The following is a 17,147-nucleotide window of genomic DNA, read 5'->3' as shown; positions in this document are numbered from 1 at the left end:
CTTCCCTACCTCTTAACAGCATAAAAAGAGGTGTGGAGACACAGAAAGCCACATAGCAGCAGTGATCTAGGCAGCAGCTCATCCTCACCTTGAGTCTCCTGGCTCTGGGCACAGTTCTAGATCAGTCTTCTCCACCATGGGCTTCAGACTCCCACCTCCGTCCTCCTGCACCAGGGCCAGCCCACTCCGTAGCCTACAGGTGTTGTTGCTGCTGGTCCTGCTCCTCACAGCACTGGTTCACACTACAGTTGGACAATGTAAGAAAAATCTGGGGAAAGATGAAAGTGGAAGGCTGCTTCCCTTCAGCTTGTGTCCAGCTTGTGGTGTATATGTGGGAGGCTGGGGCTGTGCACAAAATGACTCTGTACTGGGGCTTTTGGGTTTGGAGGGTGTAATGACTAAGAAAACTAAAATGTACTTGGGCATTTAATGTGTGCAGGAAATCTACAAACTTTGTTATTAAAACTTTACAGGAAAAATTCACAATGTCTGTGTGAAAGAGGGACAAATACCTTCAATTTCCAAGTAAGGAAAGAAGAAAGAGAATGTATAATCACTAAGTAATTCTTGTGTTCCAATGTAGCTAATGATGTGGACCCATATCTTGAATTGCGCTGTAGATGTCCAAATATAGTCTCTGGAATCCCGCTCAGTAGAATTTCCTTTGTGAATGTGTTCAGGCCAGGAGTCCACTGTGCCAACGTGGAAGTGATGTAAGTTCCTCGTTCTTTATCCTTATTGTCATTAGGGGAGCTTTCACCTTGACCTAGACTCTCTTTCCCCCCCCTCATGGACCTGTTCTCTGTTGCAGAGCCACACTGAAAGGTGGGGAGAAAACCTGCCTGGACCCAAATGCCCCTGCCGTCAAGAAAATAGTCATGAAGATATTGGAAGGTTATTGACAAGCTGTCCGGTGACTTACTGTGCAAGAAGGGTGGGGTTTTCATACCTGGATATTCTAGAATAATTTTCCACTTTAAAATGGTGGGGGATACATTTTCATTCTGTCTCAGAAATCACATTGTGTTCTGTCTGAGAAGGTGTGTTAAAGGGTGGCGCAAAGAAGATGCAAAGGAGCTAACCTAGTAGTAACATGCAATTTATGGTTCAGTTCTGCAATTCTTGGCTAAGTATTGTGCTGTGCTTTTCATTTCTTTAGCTGAAGCTTTATGTCAAGTTTTGTTTCTGTATTTTTTGAATTATTTTAGTTTTGAGTATATAGTTACATCACTTCCCCCTTCCCTTTCCTCCCTCCATACCCTTCCATAGCGCCTTCCTTGTTCTTTTTCATATCCACGACCTCTTTTTTTCATTAACTATTGTTATATACATATATGTATATGCATATATACTGACAAACTTCACAGTGGTCCATGATAATAGAACTGTCTAGAGCCAAGCATATCATACTTGCTTAGTAGAGTTTTTCCAGTGTCTTAACCCTAGAATGCCTTGTTCCCAAGCAACCTCTGCAATGTTTTCTAACATTTGTTTTAACCTTCAAATTGAACACAATAAAGTCATAGAATATAACTTCTGTAAGCAGTAGTCATTTACTTCATAATGAATATGTGTAACACCAGTAGCACCAAAAAACAGGGAATGAAAAGGGGATTAATACTCTGTTTCTTAAAAAAAAAAAAAAACAAAAAAACAAAAACAAAAACAAAGCAAAAAAAAAAACCCACTATTTTCTGAAACAAGGAAATTTGTTAGATGGGTCTATCTGCTGTTCTCTCTCTCTCTCTCTCTATTACAGTGAATTTGGGACAATATGTATGGTAGGCAAGTGTTCTGCCACTGGGCAACATTCCTAGGTCTCTATTTTGTTTTTTCTTTTAAAGTAAGTTTGTTATTTTTATAATATTGTCAGGCAAAGTCACTAAGTTGATGATTTTAATGTACACTAGCAAGAATTTATTGCTTAAAATGCTAGGCATATTAAGTATTCTGTGTGTATTAATAAAATAATCTTACTAGCTCCCTGTAATATGGTTAAAGTCCATCCTCTGGAGCCAGAATAACTCTACCTTGTAACTCTTTCACTTTGGTCAGGTTGTTGATTTGCTCTGTGACTTAGTTTCTTTATCTCTAAAATGAGAATGATCTCTTGCCAGTCTAATAGAGCTGATATGATAATGAAAACAATTGAACTCAAATGCTTAAATACTGTAGTCACATAATAACCCATGCATAAATGTTAGGAATTGGCTGTTAGCAGAAGTGTTAATCTTCCCTATGTTACAAGGAGGAAGGGAGGGAACCTGAAGTTTAAGAAATCGTGAGACGTATGAAACGTAGCTCAGTGGTAGAGCGCTTGCCCAGGATGTGAGAGGTTCAGGGTTCAATTCCTAACAGAAACAGAGGAAACCTGTTATAGAACATAAAATGAACCGAGTACATATTTGAATCCTGGTATTTAACCATAGGAGCATGACACTTTCACGGATTTGTCCTTTTCTAAGAAGACTTCACCAAATATCACATCAAGTTATGGGTACCGAACTCTCCTGGTGTATACCTATCATGGAGAAAGGGAGAATTTCACCTACTCGAGCAGAGGCTCAGTGCCTGAGGATATTTGCCTGTAAAACAAACAAGTATTCAGTAATAATTACACAAGTGTCCATAAACAGACACAATTTTCAACAGCTTTGCTCCAATAGTTAAAAGCAGCTGTGGCATCGTGTGCTTACCCCAGGCAGTCTTTCTCCCACTGGGAGTTGGAAAGACTGGGTCTTAACATGGCAATGTTTATACCATGCTTATTCTTTTTGAGGTGCAAGTATCTATCTCCTCTTGTTGTGTACCTATACTGAATTATTTTATTTTAAATGTAGAGAAAGGTTGCCTTGACTTACATTGTTACCTGAATCCCTTTTCTCTGCAAATGCTGAAATCTGGGGCTTAGCTGCTTAGGGTATTTCCTTGATGTCCATATGCAAACTCTCTTATCCATTCCTTTTGTTGCTGACCTAGTATAGGCCTTCAGTTTCAGTTCCCTAAACACATAGAAATTAAGACATGTTTGGCAGTAGGCATTGTGGTCAATGCTGAGTGTTCAGAAACATATATTTCAGAGAATTATGCTTGACTGTATCACTATCCAGGAGAGGCAGATAAACATAATTATAACGGTATGTGGCATAAGGTAATACAGAGATGTCCAAATGTCCTAGCACACTCTCTTAACAGTCTTTTCTAGAGAACCAACAAGAGAAATATCTAGGCTCAAGGATGTTATTAAAGCAACACATTCAAATATACCTGGTGATTTTCCTAAAAAGAGCAATGAGGACCATAGACCTTGCTTCCTGCAGTAGATTGGAAAGTAGTTAGAAGACTAGGGAATGCTTCCATATAAGGATGAAGTTCAGAAGTCATCGTCCAGACACTAACTTAGACCTTTCTAGTGGCAGAAAAATGTGAATTTCAAGCCACACATCTATAACCACAGCACAGTCACACTCACTGTCGTCAACAGGTAGAGTGACAGGCAAGAAAGGCAGGAGAGAACAGGCAGTTTGGGGTAAAGCAACTGGAAGTTGGGAAGGCAACAAATTGGTCCTGAAGGTATATGTTCTGTAAACTGTACGGTGACAGTAGAAAACTCTGTCACATATGGTATACCTTTTGCAAAATTCAAGTACTACTCTTTCTAACTCTGTCATTGTTCATGTAAGTTCACACTGGAGATGTGGCTCCAGCCACTAGTCAAGATAGCTTACCTCAGCTTTCCTTTTTGCTCTGTTTTGTTTTAATCTTGGCTGGCCAGAGCCCAGTTACTGTTCCCTAAGTGTCATTGCTTCCGCAGGGCAGTTCCTCATCCTGTATCCCAGGTTTCCGGGCTGGGCTGGCACTGGAGATAAAAAGTGCCTAGAAGGTCCCAGGAGCCACTGATCTGAGCTTTGAGACCCAGGGCCCAGTTTCCCTGTGCTAGTCCTTGGATCTAGTTTCACCATCGTGATGAGTGCCACTATGGTGTGTCGAGGCCCCTGGCTCAGCCCTGGGCTGCTTCTCCTGGGTCTGTTGCTTCTTCCAGCTGCGATTGCCTTCACCAGCGGTGAGAGAGGGTGAGGGGATCTGAGGGGCTGGGAGATGGTTCAGAAGCCTCAGGGGTGGGGAGGTGAGTTCTTAGATACCAGTTATGCTGAATTGGCTTGCCAGTGGCACTTCACCACCCACCTGCCTTCTGAGGGAGAGGTGGTGCTAGAGCCAAGGGTGTTAATGATATGGTCGCCCACCATTTCCTCCTCTACTCCCCTCCGTCTTCTCCCCCTTTGCCCTCAGCTAGCCCTGAAGAAGGCGATGCAGATCTTCATTGTGTGTGTGTGAAGACCATCTCCTCGGGGATCCACCCTAAGCATATCACCACCCTGGAGGTGATCAAGGCAGGACGCCATTGTGCGGTTCCCCAGCTCATGTGAGTCCGGCCCACATTTTATAGGCCCATCTTCTCCTCTCTGCTCATTCTTTCCATCTGTTCCCTTCTTCCAACCAAGGCCCTGAAGAGTGCATTCCACCCCTTTTCCCTGGCAGAGCCACTTTGAAGAATGGGAGGAAAATTTGCCTGGACCGGCAAGCACCTTTATATAAGAAAGTGATCAAGAAACTCCTGGAGAGCTAGGTACTAGCTGCCTAAATCTGCAATGTGTTACATGGGATACTGGAGTTTTGTATATTTTCAATCTAACTGCTGTCTTCTAATGTTTATTTTATCCTCTGAGACTTAAATAAATGCATTGAACAAAGCTGCCACGAAGTCAAACCATTTCTTTGAATTGGAGCCACACATCACATCACATCACATGTCTGAAAACATCTCCAGAACTTTAAACAAAAATATTTTGAGAGAAGTTTTGGTCTAAGAACTGAATTTTCTTGGCATTATGGGTGTATGACAGCTGATGAATATTTTCATATTTACTTAATTACATTGCCTCATAATTACATGTTAGTTTTGTGTTGCAATCAGCTTTGTCAATAAATAATAAGTGGGACTAAGTTGTCTTTAAAAATAAGTACCTAAATCAAGCTTTGATTCTGTTTCCTTAAGATTTATATTACATTTTATCATAAAAATAACAAAAATAAAATGAGAATGAATACATAATCCTTATATGTTGATACTTGTGAGAAATTATATGAAACTATATTTCCATATATTAGTTATTGAAGAATGTTTATATTTCTAAAAAGGAAATATTAAAAACAGCTCCTGTTCTCACATTCTTGCCTGTAAGTGTTCTTCCCCTGGTAAACTTACAGTTCTACTGTGACCTGTTAACAAGCCATCACTGCCGCTCTAAGAAGGTAGATGTCTTGGATAGACTTTCTGAAGTATTCTTGAGTTCAAAAGAACCTTATTTGTAATTCAATTTTCTTTGACATTCCACAACATCAGAGATATTATATGTATGCTAAGCAGCCACAGGGACCCAGGAGTTGGACCAGGTGTTGTTTTTCTGTGTATCTTTCATATCATGCATCTCCATTTCATTAATTTCACTGTCCCTTCATATCAACCCTCTGCCCTTGCAACCCCCCTTATAAAATAAAGTAAGATTTAAGAGAAAAAAAGAAAAGTAAGTCTTATCATGGAAGCTATGGTGTGACTCAGTAAGTCACACAGTATACCCCTTTGTCCATATATCTTTACATGCAAGTATTCCTTGCAAAGAGTCATTTGTCTGGTTCAAGATCTCTGGTTTCTGCCACACTGTTGATGCTGGTCTTTCACTGGGATTCCTCTTGGTTATCCTGTTTTTGTCCTGTATCATGGAGACCCTGTAGCTTTGGGTCTGTGGGTCAGGTCCCTCCCATGCTCCAGGAGATCACAGATGGGGTGGATGTTGGGATGGGATAACTCATAACCCTGGTTCTGGGCCTGTGTGGTTGCAGTGTTGGTTAGCCTGCCAGCTCTCCCTTGTCCTCACCACCAGGATGAACTCTCCTGCATCGCTCTGGCTAGGTCACCCCTTGCATCCATGAGCAAGGGGTGAGGTCAGTTCTGCTGCTTTCACATCCTCAGGGTCTGTTCTCCCACACCTACTCTTTCAGGGCCAGCACTAGTGTGTTACTCAGGTATGGCACATAGAAACTATTCTCCTGAGTGCTGCAGCTGATGAGGGGCAGGGCCAGCTCTCTTGTTCTTATGACTGCAGGGCCAGCTCTCTCACCTGCCTCAGGCATTAAATGGAGGAGCATCTCTTCCCCATCTTGGTGCCACATGACAAATAAGTACTGGGGACAGTTCTCCCATGCTCACAACTTCCGGACTGGTTTGCCCACACCTCCACAGTGGGGTTGGCTCTGTTGTGCTACCCAGGTGAGATGCAGGACCTGCTCTCCTGAATGTGTAGTTGGTGAGGCCCAGGGGCAGTTCTCCTGCTCATATGTCCTGTACCAGGTAGTTGTATACTAATACTTCAGGAGAGAACTACCACATACTGGAGTATTGGAGATGCTGTGATATTTGTGCATTGGTTAAGCATTGTGTATTCCCTCTCACTTCTGGTCTCTATTATATAGACTTTTGTACATCTTTAGAATCCTATTGGTTAAACTAGAATATACATTTTATATCAGTAGCCATCATACTGCCTGAATCCTTTGTGTCCTGTGAGAGTGCTATTCAAGTTACTATAATGAGCAGGAAGGCAGAATCTAATTGACCCAGGTAGAAGCTGGAGATATTTACTTATGAGTGAGTACAACTCCAACCTGAAAGGATAGTATATAGTGGTAGGTTCAAACTCCTAAGAGAAAATAGAGTATGAGCAATTGACTTTTTTAAGGTAGACAACTTTAGAATGCTGAATAAATGAAAATAGTCATAGTTCGTATAAGCTTCCAAAGTGCATAAGAATCCGAGGGGGAAGCTCGGGAATAGTGACCACACAATTAGTTCTTGATGACACTTTCAATGTCATTTTTAAGCACTGTTACCCACTCTATCTTCCCCAAACACAAACACACGCATGGCATTTGCTGTCACAAAATGTTAAGAAATTAAAGACGTTAGCATGGCACCTAAGGTTTTGCCACAGTGATTTTGTGCTTGTGCCTTAATGTTCCTGTCTAAGAAATGGGCTCTTGGGTGGTATGTGCAAAACACTTGCCGTGGTTCCTTACACATGATCTGTGCTTGGAAATGAGTGAGGCCCAATTCTATTGCTATCAGGAATCTTCTCAGAGCAGCATCTTGGCTGGTTTACAGTGGTAAGAATTTGCTAGAGTATTATGAATGGGGGAAAAAGAAAGGTTGCAGTCACACTAAGAGCCCTCCAAGTCACAGAGAGAAATCACTGGAAATGAGACAGGGTGAAATGCTTGTTTTCGTTCATTTTACCTTTTGCTCTGGCCTCTGACAACCTTGTAGGCAGGACTTAATGTGTCAAAGGGCCCAAACCAGTTTTACAGAGTCAACCAGAGCTGGGTTCTGGAACCTCATAAATCATCACTTCGGAATCATCCTAGCCTAAGGATCCTGAGAGCACTTTCAAGAAGCTGCCTTTACCAGCAAGGCCATTGGGAGAGGACTTTGTCACCTGGAAACCCCCAAGCTGTGTAGCACAGCTTCTTGAACATTTATGGAGCCATAGAGCTAGATTGCCCTGGTCTCCATCCTTGCAACCCAGATGGCAGTTGGAGGCAATCAGCCCAAAATGCCCACAAACTCACTGCACAGTCATGGCCCCTATCAGCAAAGCAAAACCACACAAGTATATGCTGCTCTCCACAGATCTTCATTTTTGTAATCTTTACCTTTTGTCCTCCCTTCTAAGGCTTCTGTGGTTAAAAACAACTTCCTTTGTGATGAATGATGCATTGAGGGGTTAGTTGGTCTTAAGATAGACATCTGTAGTATTCTCATGTCCATTATAGATAGTAGAAATTAGACAAGAGGGGGAACATTTTAAACCTCAAATTTCAACATGAAGCCAAGAGCAGATAATTCCCTGGCCTGCGAATGGAGAGTGTCTAACAGGATAGCTACTGGTGGTGGTTTTCACTCTTGGTAACCGAAACATTCAAGTAACACACAAAACCACAATGTTCTTTTTTGTTTTTTTTTTTAACCATTTTATAAAATACACATGATACTTAGTGATTGTGAGGCTAAACTGTCTTTCTAGTAAAAAATAGAACAAAAACAAACTTCTAATATAATAAGTATAGGTCATCTTATGCTTCTGTAACAAAATACCACAGAATCATAATTTATAATAACTGGTTCTCCAGATTTGAGTTCCAAGATTGAGGGGTTGCATCTGTTGAGGGTCTTCTTGCTGCCTCATAACATCCTGGAAGGAAAAAGGAGGAGGAGGAAGAGAGGGTTAAGGGGGAAGTGCAGGAGAAGGGAAGGGGAGGGGCAGGGAAGGAGAGAGAAATACTCTGACCTATCCTCGTTAAGAAACCCCCCTCAACTACAAAAACCCTTTTATGATGACAGTATTGATCTACTTGGGAGGCTTAGGCTCCACAGTATAATCAGCTCTTAAAGCCTGGACTCTCAGCACTGTTAGATTAAGTTTACAGCACATGAACCAGGGTGGGGAGACATGTTCGGACAACACTAAAATAATCTTCCTCGCTAAGTCAACATGACATGGGGGGTGCTATTCTATCAATGTACATGCTGTTATTCAGTGTTCATAGCACAAGGAATACAAATGGAATGCAGTACAGTCATCATGCAGGGTTCTCACAATCAGCTCCTAGCAGTGGTGTTGGAGAATTGGCATTCTTAAGGGGGAATTCTGGAGATACCTATGGGCTGTTAGGAAATGAGAAATGATGCTGTGTATGTATCCCTTTACCCTCAGAGTAGTTATTAACCTGCTTTTGTAATCCATTTCCATTTTAAATCAATCCATGAGCATCTGGTCTCTTCCTGCTCCTTGTTTTTGATACAGATTGATGCCTGACAGAGTATCAGTAAGTAAATATTCACCAAATAATAGCTACCAGGAGAGAAACACTAACGGCCTGACTCAGTAACACAGTTGCGGATCGAAAACAAATCCCGTAGCACACAGAAAGTCAACGGAACATAATGACACTGTTGTTTTCAACCGCTGACCTTGGTGTGTTCAGAGAGTGGACCAAGTTACTCCCGACATTGACTGCACCCTTCCACCCCCGCCCCTGGCACCCCCAGCACTTTGTTTTGTGTTTCAGCTTATGCCACACATGCTTTCTAAGGCATCTTTCTGCCAAGCATCCCCCCATTTGCACCTCCACGTCCTCCAATCGCATGCCAGTACTAAAACCTGAACTCAGCAAACGTTCTTTGAAGGCAGACATTTCTAACACATCTGCGAAAAACAGAGGCAAGCCATCATTTCTTAGCTTCCAGAGTAGTTTCCACCACAGGGAACTGTACCTTAGATTTCTTAAGTGTCCTTAACTATTCAGTACTGTTTATCCAAGAACTACTCAGTTGCAAGTCAGCATTGCTCCAGTGCTTTGAAATCAGTATCAGTTATACACCAAGTTTCAGAAATAGCCCAAGCCCCTCCCACTGTTTCTCCCTTTCTTTTGCACTTTACCTTATTAAATATGCATTCATTAAAAACACGTCTGAGTCTCACACTCCCTAATGCCTAGAAGCTAGAAACAACAAAGGTATTTCTAATCAGAAGTTGGATGACAAGGAACATCGAAAAACACTATAAAAATACACTTAAAATCGTTTTTTTTTTTTGTTTTTGTTTTTTTTTTTTTTTTATGGCGATCCATACTTATTTTTCTAGTTGGAATTTAGACATTCATGCTATGTATGCAATTTTCATTTGAGGCTTAAGTGTTCAACTTTCAAGTTCCTAAATTATATTTATGTAACATCACAGCCACAATAGTGTTGTTTTATTTCCAAGAGAAGTCTCTTATGTAATATTTTCCAAGAGAAATGGTCTCACTTCTTTTCTGTTGTAACTTTGTTAACCCTCTGTTTCTTCTTTTTCTATTCTAAGATCACAACCTCATCTATGGGGTGACTTCCAGTTTCAGGTTAGGACCGTTGCCTACCTGGGTTTAGAGGCTGCACAACAGTCCAGCTAGCCTTAAGAATCACAAGTTTAAACAAGAGGGTGAATTTGTTTATTGTATCAGGCTGCAGAGTTCCTGTACTTAAAATGTTTAGATTCTGATTTATGGAAATTTCATAGATTCAGTGTTAATGACAACCTACTGATGATGTTAACACCACTTCTTTTTGGGTTTACCTCATTTACAAAAACAAGTGACTTAGATTAGTCAAGTCCTCTTTAAGCCACAAGTGTTGGCCAGTGCAGTACATACTTCATTCTTCTGGCAGCCCCAGCGGATGAACTAGACTCTGACTATCCACTGAGAACTCACTTACGTCAGTGTTGAGTTGGATTTGAAGACCATTACGTCAAATAATTTTTTTTTGTTTCCCTTCAGTTACAAGAAATACATGAAAGATACAGACAGCATGATTAATGCCAAAAGCAAACTGTTTAATCCTATGAAACATGATGAAGTGTCCCAACTAAGACAGAAGATATTTCAGATTTTCATATTTGAGTAAGTATGTATTCAACAAAAAATCCAATTTCCTTTCTCAAAACTAGCTGGTAGGGCATGCATGTTTTTTAATGTCATTTGGGTGATGCTGTAAGTTGATTTAGGATCTTACAACTCTAAATTTGTAAATGTTGCCAAATAGTTTACTGAGTTCCCCCACTGTAGGTATTATGCATTATTAGAGGCTACTGGTCAAATTAAAGAAATTTTCATGGACACATAAATTTTAATTGAACTCTAGACTTTACTCAGACATAGTCAGTTATGTTCTTAGTGTCTCCTTTCTATATTAGCAGCTAATCCAAGGCATCACACTGCAGTTACATCTCCATTGTTTCTCGGTTTTCCCTCACTTTCCACAATTCGGATGGTTTTGAAGAACATTGCTCAGCTTTCATAATGTTATTGTGATTGCATCTGAAGAGAGAAAGAGAGGGGGATTAGGTTTGGCTATGAGCTTTTAGAATACCAATGCATGCCCTTCTCAGTGAGTCAAACCAGTGAGCACAGGGCATCTTGCTGATGGTGGAAACTCCTCTAGCTGGTGAGGGTGTATATTTATTTCCAAGCTTCTCTATGGGAAAGTTGCTACCCTTAAAGACTTGGGCAACAAAAATATAACAAGTTGTATCATTGTTGAAGGAGAAGAGTTATACTGTTACCTAAACACAACTGTGAATTCCACAACTACTTGCTGTGTTTCCTTATAGAATAAGTAAGTTTGTACCACTCAACAGTTTTTAAATCACTGTTCTACTGACATTATTAATTATATACCACAGAGATTTTTGTCTTTGGCTTTGATTTCCAGGCTCAGTGACACACCTCATGGTTTTAGTTTCTTATGCAAAGTTCCATAAAGGTAACAATAATATTTGCTTTAGAAGTGTTGTCTTAAAGACTACTATGCCAATATTTGTAAAGTGCTTAGAAAAGCATAAAACAAATCCTGTGTGCCTTGGGGTGGATATAAGGCTTTATTAACATGCCCTTCTGTGTGTGTGTGTGTGTGTGTGTGTGTGTGTCTCAACTCAGTAAAAGAGACGGCATGCTTCATATTTACCCAGAGTCCTGTAAGCTGTTAAAAGTATTATGCTTATCAAAGGGTGGAAAAATTCATGACCTGTTCATGATTATTCCATACACAAAAGTTAAGAGCTCAGATTCTTTGAGTGGCAATTGTCCTGCTTGCAAGATATGCTAGTACAATCAATGGTGGCACAGAATTTGTGGGATTAACAAACCAATATCTGTCTGATTTGACTTAAGGCCTATTTCAGGAAATGGAACCCATATCTGACACTGCTTGGATAACCAAGAAACTGAGACTGGATAGCTCAGGGACATAGGATAAAACCAATTACTTCTGTTCTACAAAATAAAAGTAGCAATAAATTGTCTCTTAAGGACATTTTGCTATACTCATAGATCAGTATCCTGCTCAGGGAACATCAGAGAAGTGTCTTCCCTCCTGCAGCAGATGGGAACAGGTACAGAGATCCACAACTAGGCATTTATGCAGTCAATAAGAGACATCGAAACACATAACCCTAAATAGGCTATCTCCAATAAATCCCTCACCTTGGGGCTCAGGGAACCCTGAAGAAGATGAGGCAAAAAGACTGGAAGAGACAGAGGGGATGGAGGACATTAATAAAGCTAGGCCCTCTAAACCAACATGATCAAAACTTGTATGAACTCATAGAGACTGGGGCAGCATGCAATGGCCTGCACAGGTTTGCACCAAATCATTTGAATAAATGTTATGGCTTCTAGTTTAGAGTTTTTATGGGATTCCTGAGTGTGTGAATGAGTGGGTGTCTGTTTCCAGTGTTTTTTGGGGGGCTCTTTTACTTATGTTTATTTTTTCTCAGTTCCAATATGTTAGGTTTTTCTTTTGTTTTACCTGTATTATATTGTATTATATTTTATTGTTATTTCTTAGAAGCCTGTTTGTTTTCTAATGAGATACAGAAAGAGAATGGATCCTGATGGTAGAGGAAAAAGGAGAAAAAATATATTTTTGATAATAGAATATAATTATAAATTAAATCAGATACAAAGAAAAAGGTAAAATTCTTCTCTCACTTAATGTAGTTATATTTAAATTTGATGGTGGACACTACTAGAGCTACCTTGTGAAAACTGCCACCCAGTCTATGATGTTGATGGATTTCTGAGTAGTGGAACGGAAAGGCAAAAAGACCAGTTGTTCATCACTGAACAACAACTCCTATTCCTGTGCACTTCTGTTTTGAGACAACAAATGTGCTATTGTTTCAGCTGTTGTCCTTGTTATTGGAGACATCATCTCACTGTGCATCCTAGGCCAGCCTAGAATCCAACAAATAGCTAAGGCTGACCCTTAATCATGTGTTCTACCTCAGCTTCCAGAGTGCTGGGGGTCATAGGATCTACCACACTAGCCCTTTGTTATCCTTTAAGACACTCCAAGTAAAGTGTCTAACCCTTTCCCATGCTTCAGAAAAGTTTCTAATCAGTGCACTGTGGACATATACTACTAAACAAATATCAACTAGAATTATATATAATTACATATGTAATATACATCACATATATATGTGGCATATATTATATATGTGATATACAAAATGGAGATGTTGATTAGATACAGATTTGGAAAGGAGAGATGGATAGGATAATGGAAAAACCTAAACAGAAACAATTAAAAAACTCAAAATAAAATGCACAAAGAGTCTAAAGATCTTGAATCAAGCATGATATTAGGTGCGTGATCTTGAACAAGGTACTTGACCTCCTTAAGTCTTAATTTTCTTATCTGAAGATGGAATGGAATGATGCCAGAGTTTTCCAAGGACTAAACATAAAAAAGGCATTAAATAGGTTAAATAATAAAATAACAAATACATTGTAATAAGTGTATTAAGTAAAAATATTAATTTAAATTAGAAAGAAATATGAAGAGAAAACATTAAAAGAAGTTAGGGAAAATATCCTGCCTTTCTGACTTTATAAGCTTTATAAAAATACACATATATTACAACTACAATTAGAAAATAAGGTGCCATACCTTTCAAATTTCAAAGAAATATTTTCACATTTTTGGTGAATTTCCCATTAAGCTTTAAAAAAGTAGTGGTGTTAGGAAGAGGAACCACAGTTATAATATGTGCTATTATTCATCAGCTAGTCACAGATTTCAGCCCTCAGATTCTTTCTCATTTCCCTTTCCCTGATGATACAAATTTCAATCCTCCTTTATTCCTTCTAGTTATTCTTGGTCTTATTGAAAGACATCTAGGGTAAGGGTTGATTAGGGAGGACAGAATGTTATGGATAAGACAGAGAGGTGAGAGGGCTGGGGGGGAGAGTAATCAGAATGCATTTATATGCAGATTTTATCACCAAAGAACCAACTTATTACTACAAAGATTATTAATTTTATACATCCTTCCCAATAAATAAGATAGTTATTTTCTCAAACTTCCTTTTTATAGACAAAATGAAATTGGGGTGATAAACTAATTCGATGATTTGTCACTCTTATCACACACACACAGAAACACAGATACTCACATGTGCACACTATATACACAAACACACATATAAACACATACACAAACACACTTACACACATGCACTCTAATACACATACACACAAATACACAAATACAAACACACACACACAAGAGCATACATGCATGCATGCACACAAAGAATCCATCTAAGTTCACTTCCCAGTAGATTATACATGGCCATTTCTTTCAGAAATCCCTAAACACAAGTTATTTTACATTTTGTTTAGTAAATAAACCTTTGATTGATCATTGTTAAGTATGGTGGTTCCATGCCTAAAATACCAGCACTTGAAAAGTGATTTAGGAAATCTACTGCAAGTTCCAGATCATTCTAGACTATAACGAAAGTACCAACCCATGTTGGGCTACAAATAGAGATTCTGCTTCAATCAATCAATCAATCAATCAATCAATCAATCAATCAATCAATCAATCAATATTTTTTACAACAGTCTGCCATACTTATCATAGCATGAGAACCTTCATGTTTCCACCTCGATGAGTACATGGCACTGTTTTGATATCCTTTCTGTGAAGAACTGGAGTGACAGGGAAGGGTATGAAAGGAAAATGGTGAAAATTACTGGAGTGTGCACACACTCTCCTCAGTGTGTTGCCCAACAACCACTCTCCAGCATACCTTCCCACTCTTGACCCAGATTTCTGTCTGATGGTGTTTTCACTATGAGCACCTGTTACAACTAGGAAGTTTGGATACTGATATCGTGGCCTTGAAATGGGCATCGTGCATTTAGGGTTTGCTTCAGCATCCAATAGTCTCACTGCTGTTCCATCCACAGTATGCTCTGTGCAGTTACTGAGAGTTAAGAGCAACAAATAATAGAAAAAAATAACTGTGAAAGAAAATTTGGATAATGCACCTTTCTGTTAAACTTTATTTTTTCTTTCATGGGCAAAATTAAAAAGTGTTGGGTCTATGTTTAGGCAATATTGGACAAGCTTGCATCCATTTTGTTTATTTGACAAACTTCTGTAAAGCACCATGCTGGCTTTTACTGCTTATTTATTTTTTTTAAACAAATGTAGGCTCACAGCTCAGTCTCTTATCCACACTGAGGTAGGCATGGAGAGGCTTAACACGTTGCAAATGGTATGAGCCACTTGAGGTCAGGCAGAGTTCCTGCCCTACAGTTGACTGAGGGCTGGCTTGCCTGTTTTGCTGGGCTGTGTATCCTAGAGAGGGGAGCCTCTAAAACAGGGAGTTCATTTTGCCTTTTCCCACTATTATGCCTCTCTGTGACAGAGATTTAAGCCAACATTCCTCCTAAAACCTCCATACCCTGGTGCTAAATCCAAGTTTTCTAAAACCCATGGCCCAAATGAAGCAGGCATTAAATAAAAGGATCAAGAAATTCTCCTTCATAGAATACACATGTCAGTATTTATAGAGAAAGTGGGGCCAACACCCAAGGCTTGAAGAGCCTTGGAATGAGATTTTAGTTGTGATTCGTTTTCTATGTCACCTGCATCAGGTTTTTTGTGCTCCAAGGACAAAGGAACTGCATGCTGAGTACCCACTCCCCATTGTCCTTGGGTTCTGTTTTCCAAGGGATAGAGGAGGTGAGTGCCCTAGCTCAGTCTGCCCCTCCTACCCCCTAAAGCCTGAGCTTGGCAGTGGTTCTGAGCACATCAAAGATCAAGGCTGAAGCCTTTGTATTAGGAAAAGCAGATCTCTGGGCAGTTTCAATTTCAGAAGTCCTAACACTGTGGAGGTAAATTATAGAGAGTCCACACAGAAGATGAGGTTATGTTATAACCCCCCCCACACACACACACACACCTAGCAGGTAATTGAAATGAACACAGTTCAACTGTGAATGCTGATCTCTGTTTCCACCAAGTTGAAAAGATACTATGAATGTATTTGAGAGGATGGAACAGAGGAACAAGTGTCCTCTGAAGTCTTAGTGTTCACTGAGATTTGTATATACCTAATTTCAGACATATATGAAGTATGCAGAATTTAAAAAGAATTACAGAAAGGGGAGATGCCACAGGATCTTGTGTCTCCATGCAAGTTTAATTCACAATAGGCAAGATATAGAACATCTAGGTACCTATCAACAAATGAGTAGATGACGGAATTATGTCTGTGTACATAATGGGGTTTTATTCTAACCTAAAGAATGAACTTATTTACCAGAAAATGGATGGTACTGGAGAACACACCAAGGAAAGACAGCCAGTTTCAGAAAGATAAATATAGCATGTTTTCTCCTTCGGGGGGGGGGGTCTAGATTTCTGTGTATATGTATATAAGACATAAAGAGGGGAAATAAGGGGTCAACTGGAAGCGGGGGTGGGGGCAGCAATAGGTGGGGGCAGGGAGGGAGTGCAGTGGTGTGTGTGTGTGTGTGTGTGTGTGTGTGTGTGTAAATGTCAAAATAAAACAAATCATTGGGTGTCCAACTAAAATTCTGGCTTGGAACCTCACCCTAAAAACACTTAAGGACAGAGGCAGAAAGGATGTATACACAAGTTGAGTCCGTGGAAAGCTTGGCTCTCCCTGCTTTCTCTCCCTGACAACAAATCTTTCAGCCCCAACTGTCAGGTAACTATTTTCTCTGTTGACCTCTCGCCACCCAGTGGCGAATTTATTTCTACCTTCAACCTTAGCTCTCCTACCTCTTCCTTGCTCTGCTGCTTTGGAGTGCTTGCACCAAAGATCACATCACAGGCGGTCACTCCAGGACCCGCAACACTCACAGTCCTTTGTGGGGGGGGGGGTTAGGGAGGGCTTGAGACGGGACTTGACGGGTCCCCAGTGGGCAAGCAGGACCTGAGGGAGAGACGAGTAGCACGGGAGTGTCCTCAACACACTCATCCCACAAGCCTAGGGGTGTGGCCCTATCTTTTTTTCTGACACAGGGACCTGAAGCCCCAGGAATTTCCCCAGCCCAGTGCTCTCGGGCTTTTCCAGCCACCTTGCATAAAAGGGGCTCGCAGAGTCCTGGAGCCCCAGACCGTGTCACAGACTCCAGATAGACTCCAGCCACACTGCGACCCAGCGCC

General features: G+C 40.4%; 2 protein-coding genes across 2 annotated transcripts; both read left to right on the top strand.

Moving 5' to 3' along the window:
- Window positions 1–45: 45 nt before the first annotated feature.
- On the top strand, window positions 46–1,527 carry LOC127232098 (platelet basic protein). The gene is made up of 3 exons (XM_051198065.1): window positions 46–257; window positions 584–713; window positions 812–1,527. The coding sequence occupies exons 1-3, from the start codon at window positions 137–139 to the stop codon at window positions 900–902; spliced, it is 342 nt and encodes a 113-aa protein (XP_051054022.1). The 5' UTR covers window positions 46–136; the 3' UTR covers window positions 903–1,527.
- Window positions 1,528–3,915: 2,388 nt separating this feature from the next.
- Window positions 3,916–4,751, top strand: LOC127232099 (platelet factor 4). The gene is made up of 3 exons (XM_051198066.1): window positions 3,916–4,063; window positions 4,291–4,423; window positions 4,540–4,751. Exons 1-3 carry the CDS (start codon window positions 3,967–3,969, stop codon window positions 4,625–4,627), a joined length of 318 nt encoding a protein of 105 aa, XP_051054023.1. The 5' UTR covers window positions 3,916–3,966; the 3' UTR covers window positions 4,628–4,751.
- The last annotated feature ends 12,396 nt before the right edge of the window (window positions 4,752–17,147 follow it).

This window comes from Phodopus roborovskii, unplaced genomic scaffold, assembly GCF_943737965.1.
Source record: "Phodopus roborovskii unplaced genomic scaffold, PHOROB, whole genome shotgun sequence".
NCBI lineage: Eukaryota > Metazoa > Chordata > Mammalia > Rodentia > Cricetidae > Phodopus > Phodopus roborovskii.
The sequence above is the reverse complement of the archived record's forward strand: the minus strand, read 5'-3'. Positions and strand labels throughout refer to the sequence as shown.

Bases quoted from the DNA above. Each gene is read 5' to 3' on its own strand.
- LOC127232098 (XM_051198065.1), top strand. From the start codon at position 137: ATGGGCTTCAGACTCCCACCTCCGTCCTCCTGCACCAGGGCCAGCCCA. The intron at 258-583 runs GTAAGAAAAATC...GTTCCAATGTAG, and splicing joins TCACACTACAGTTGGACAAT to CTAATGATGTGGACCCATAT. The intron at 714-811 runs GTAAGTTCCTCG...TCTCTGTTGCAG, and splicing joins TGTGCCAACGTGGAAGTGAT to AGCCACACTGAAAGGTGGGG.
- LOC127232099 (XM_051198066.1), top strand. From the start codon at position 3,967: ATGAGTGCCACTATGGTGTGTCGAGGCCCCTGGCTCAGCCCTGGGCTG. The intron at 4,064-4,290 runs GTGAGAGAGGGT...CTTTGCCCTCAG, and splicing joins TGCGATTGCCTTCACCAGCG to CTAGCCCTGAAGAAGGCGAT. The intron at 4,424-4,539 runs GTGAGTCCGGCC...TTTCCCTGGCAG, and splicing joins TGTGCGGTTCCCCAGCTCAT to AGCCACTTTGAAGAATGGGA.